The 4,814-nt window shown below is 53.0% G+C and overlaps 1 protein-coding gene across 1 annotated transcript; it reads left to right on the top strand.

Moving 5' to 3' along the window:
* The first annotated feature begins 787 nt into the window (after positions 1-787).
* CLDN2 (claudin 2) lies at positions 788-2,458 on the top strand. The gene has a single exon (XM_057718672.1). The coding sequence runs from the start codon at positions 917-919 to the stop codon at positions 1,607-1,609; it is 693 nt and encodes a 230-aa protein (XP_057574655.1). The 5' UTR covers positions 788-916; the 3' UTR covers positions 1,610-2,458.
* The last annotated feature ends 2,356 nt before the right edge of the window (positions 2,459-4,814 follow it).

The raw sequence follows: 4,814 nt of genomic DNA, 5'->3' as shown, positions 1-4,814 counted from the left end.
GGCTCTCTCCAGGCCCTGGAACAAAATTTCCTGAATCCTGAATCCTCCCGCATCACCTGAGAGGACTAGGGATGGTGGCGCAGCTATTAGGAGAGCAGACAAGAAATGTCTGGGTGTGTTATGCACGTGAGAGGCCTCAGGCTAGCCTGTGGAGGGGCATTTGGGCAGGGCTAAAAAGACTTGAACACTGAGAGTGTACGCAGAGCCTTCGTTGCCTGCCCCAACCTGCCCTGGAGCCAACTTTCACTATGGACAGGGTGACCCAGGGCTAGAACATTGCTCTCTAGGCTGCTGGAGATTCAAGAGGCCTCTAAGAACCTAGAGTCCAAGGCTATATCTTAGGGCCTGTTCCTCCTGCTCCTGGAGTTTGGCACCAGTGTGCAGTTGAGGGGCCCAGTGGCACTGTTGCCGGGAAATGAATTAAACAGCAAGACTTGGAGACGGAACCAGCGAACGGCCTGACCTGGAGTTAACACAGTCACCGCAACCAACGCTGCCGTTGCCACCTTCTCGGAAAGCAGCCACCTGTCTGGCCCCTGGCTTTGTCTGGCTGCTAATCTAAAGCGTGTGCCTACGCAGGAGCCGATGACATTTTGGCTCCACTTTCAAAGTTTTTTTTTTTTTCTTTCTCTTGTGTTATTTCTAAAGATAACAAAGGTCAAAAGGCATCCAGCATTTTCTGGTTTCTCATAAGCTTCTGGTCAATATTTAATCTGGTTTATGGATTTTTTTAGGTCTTCTAGATGCCTTCTTGAGCCTGCTTGTGGCCACCCACAGATACTTGTAAGGAGGAGAGAAGTCAGCCTGGCACAGACACTCTGAAATGAGGGATTAGAGGCCGGGATCCGAGGAACAAGAGCTACAGCCAGAAGACAAGGGAGCAGGCCCTGAAGACGCATCTGCTGAGAGGTCTGCCATGGCCTCTCTTGGCCTCCAACTTGTGGGCTACATCCTGGGCCTTCTGGGGCTGTTGGGTACCCTGGTGGCCATGCTGCTCCCCAGCTGGCGAACAAGCTCTTATGTCGGTGCCAGCATCGTGACTGCAGTCGGCTTCTCCAAGGGCCTCTGGATGGAGTGTGCCACCCACAGCACCGGCATCACCCAGTGTGACATCTACAGCACCATGTTAGGCCTGCCTGCTGACATCCAGGCTGCCCAGGCCATGATGGTGACGTCAAGTGCGATCTCTTCCTTGGCCTGCATTGTCTCTGTGGTGGGCATGAGATGCACAGTCTTCTGCCAGGAGTCCCGAGCCAAAGACAGAGTGGCGGTGGTGGGTGGAGTCTTCTTCATCCTTGGAGGCCTCCTGGGCTTCATCCCTGTTGCCTGGAATCTTCATGGGATCTTGCGGGACTTCTACTCCCCACTGGTGCCTGACAGCATGAAATTTGAGATCGGAGAGGCTCTTTACCTGGGCATTATTTCCTCCCTGTTCTCCCTGATAGCTGGAATCATCCTCTGCTTTTCCTGCTCACCCCAGGGAAATCGCTCCAACTACTACGATGCCTACCAGGCCCAGCCCCTCGCCACGAGGAGCTCTCCAAGGCCTGGTCCACCACCCAAAGGCAAGAGTGAGTTTAACTCCTACAGCCTGACAGGGTATGTGTGAAGAACCAGGGGCCAGAGCTGGAGGGGTGGCTGGGTCTGTGAAAACCAGGGGACAGCCTCCCCCAGGGCCACAGGTGAGAGACATTGCCACTGGATTATGTTTGAAGGTGCTGCTGAGGATAGACTGACTCTGGCCACTGGAGCGAACAAAGGCAGAAACGGGAGCTGGTGTGACGGCGTGCAGGTTGAACTGTCAAGATGCTTGCCAAGCCAGACTTTCTGTTTCCTTCATCTTGGCTCCCCATCCCCCACCCCAAATCCCCAAGCCTCAACTCTAACCCCCTCACCCTTACCCTGGGCCAGGCCCCAGAGTCTCCCCTTTACCTTTTGATTTACCTGGGAATCCATCCAAAAGCCCACTAATCACATCTTGCTGACTGACCCTCTCTGTGATCAAGGACCCTTCCTCTTGCTGAGGTTGGCTCTTAGCTGGGGAATGGGGGTGGTTGGGAGGGAGTGATGGCTTCTGTGGGCATGGCGCTAACCTCCTTCTCAAGCCTCCCTCCAAAGAAACTGATTGGCCAGTAATGTGTCCTGGAGCCTCCTCCATCCCACTCTTGTTATGACTCCACAGTGTCTAGACTGGTTTGTGTATGAACTGAAATAACGCCATCCCACAGTACAGAGGAAACAGAGAGCAACTGGGTGTAGGATGACAGGGAGAGGAAGCAGCCGAAGACCACAAAAAGACCAGAATCACGGCCCAGGGATCTAGTCCCCCCCTAAAGGAAAGCACAAGGAAAGAAAATATGCTGGAACGCTCAAGGCGGCAGCAGACTCTGACTCTACTGAGAAACTCCCTCAGAAGCTACAGCTCCAACTCTCACTGAAGCCCTTGCCTCCCTCTGACCTGGTGTCCTGCTTACAACAAGGCTAAAGGGCCTGCACAATGGTTTCTTTAGGAAACCACGTGTTTCTTTAGAGATGGCCCTTGGCTGGGGATGACAGCATGGGAGCAGTTGGGGACTGAGGAGGGTACCACTCCTTGATGTTGCCCAAGAAAGAATAAGAGCTTGAGTATCTAAGAAGCTGGGTGGACGTGTGTGGGAACCTCAGTGGGTATTTCCATTGGGCCAGGGAGGCAGCCCCCAGAGAGTATTCAGGCCTAACAGAGAATCAGCCTGAAGGCTGAGATCAGGCCTCTGGGGTCTGCCCGCAGAGCACGGCACAGCCTCTGAAAGACCACAGCCCCAGATGGGCCTCCTGTGACCCGCCTCCATAGTCTCTCTACCGTCCTTTACCAGACACGGTGGAGTTGTGAGACGGCATCCAAGGGCCCGAGGTGCTGTGGCCTTCATCTGAGTGAGAGCTGAGCTGCCGCCTGGGATTTCCGTTGAGATGGAAGAGTAGAGGATGGTTCCCAGGCGGACGGTTCCAGCTCCAAGGTCTAAAAGCGCCCCATTTCCCCTGGGGTGGGGGTGGGGGTGGGAGTCACAAACCAGCCGAAGGCTTGAGCATGAGCAGCTTCTGACAAACTCCAGTGCGCCTCCCCAAACCTCAGTGCCAGCAGGAGGGGCCCAGTCATTGTCTGTGATTTGCCTTTCATCGTTCTACCTTCTTGCCTATATTTAAGCTCCTCTCATAAGTGGGAAGGCCCTCTCCCCTTAGCCAAGGCTTCCTCATGCTTGGAGAAGTCGCTGGGCACCATCTCATTCACTGAGCCTCCTCTGACCACTCCATCCCTATCCTATCCCTCCGTCCTCCAACCCTCAATGTAAAAATCACTCTTTGATGCTTATCATTCATGATTGTTGATGGACACATCTTTCCACGTGCATGTAACTGCTTTCACAAGTGCATTACAAACTCTTGGAGGGTAGGGGCCATATCTTAGACTTGTCTGTATTTCCCAGACTGTCTGTAAGAGGACTGGGTACGCAGTAGGTGATCAATAAACACTTGTTGATTGAGTAACTGTTTTATTAATTCAAATTAATTCAGACAGGGCAGGTGTGACTGAGGGAACTGGGCAAAGGGGATGGTAATTGGCCTTTCTCCCCACTGGGTGGATAGAAAATTCTAGACTTTACTGGAGACGTTAAGAAAGCAGGACACCCTCTCCCTCTCCAGGGAAACATTAACCTTTTCATAATGGCCAGGGGTCCTCCCGTCTCACAAGAGATGCTTCATTTATTTGCCAAACGGCTATGTGTTTTTTTTGTTCACCTTTGCGCCACCATTATGAGGAAGGTGAAATAGATCAGAAAATCTCCATTTGGCAGATGGGGAAACTAAGGCCCACACCAGTAAAGAGATTTTCTCAGGGTCACACTGCTGGAGTTAGTGCCCCAGTCTCCTGTCTCCCAAAATAGGACTCTGCTCATCCAACAATATTCACAGTCAATACGAAGAGCCTGCCAGAGCTCCCAAGTTATCTGAGGAAGGCAACGTGCCGCCAGCAAGGTAACATCGGGGACGCATAGGCTCTCCTGGTCTCCCGCGAGGGGAATGTGGGAGAACCGGCCCAATCCACCGAGTGAACCACTTGGAACTGCCCCTCCTGCTGCACTCGCCAGTGGGCCAGCCTGGGCCCAGCTAGCTGTCCCATCAGGGGGGATGGCAAGCTTACATTTGAATCAGACATGACACCTTAGCTCCAATTCCTCTACCTCTGGAGGTGTAGGAGTTTGGGAGGCCAATGATTTGGCCCTGTTCTAACCTCAACGGGAATTAACCAAGCTGGATTCATAAACATGTTGACTGCGGCAACACTGACAAGAAAGGAGCCCTGTAAGTCTCAACTTCCCCAGTCCCCACACCTAGCGGGCCTCAGCACACAGGAGCCTGTTATAAGAGGCACTACCCTTGCATTCCTGAGGTGAGCCTTCTTTGTTGCAGACGCTAGGACCCCAGCATCCATTTAGAGGCTATTTAGAGGGAACAGTGGCAGGCAGGACGAACGGTGGAGAGAGAGGGCTTTCTGAACAGAAGTTTAATAAGAAGTCATGTCTCTGGTCTGGTACCAGGAATCCCAGGGCCCTTGACTGGGGGGCCACGGAGGCTGGAAAATGGGTTTGCCTTGCTGACTCTGCTGTGCTGAGGGGGCAGCAGTCTGGCAAGGGCTCTGATGACTCACCACCTAGCAACCAAAGCACTTGCAGATGCATGATTTCATTGCATCCTCCAAATACCCCCAATGAAGCAGGTGCTTTACAGGAGACAAAATGAAGGTCCGGAGATGTGAGTAAATTCTCTAAAGTCACAGG

The sequence above is a fragment of the Hippopotamus amphibius genome, chromosome X (genome assembly GCF_030028045.1).
Source record: "Hippopotamus amphibius kiboko isolate mHipAmp2 chromosome X, mHipAmp2.hap2, whole genome shotgun sequence".
Lineage (NCBI taxonomy): Eukaryota > Metazoa > Chordata > Mammalia > Artiodactyla > Hippopotamidae > Hippopotamus > Hippopotamus amphibius.
This window is presented reverse-complemented; position numbering and strand designations above follow the sequence as displayed.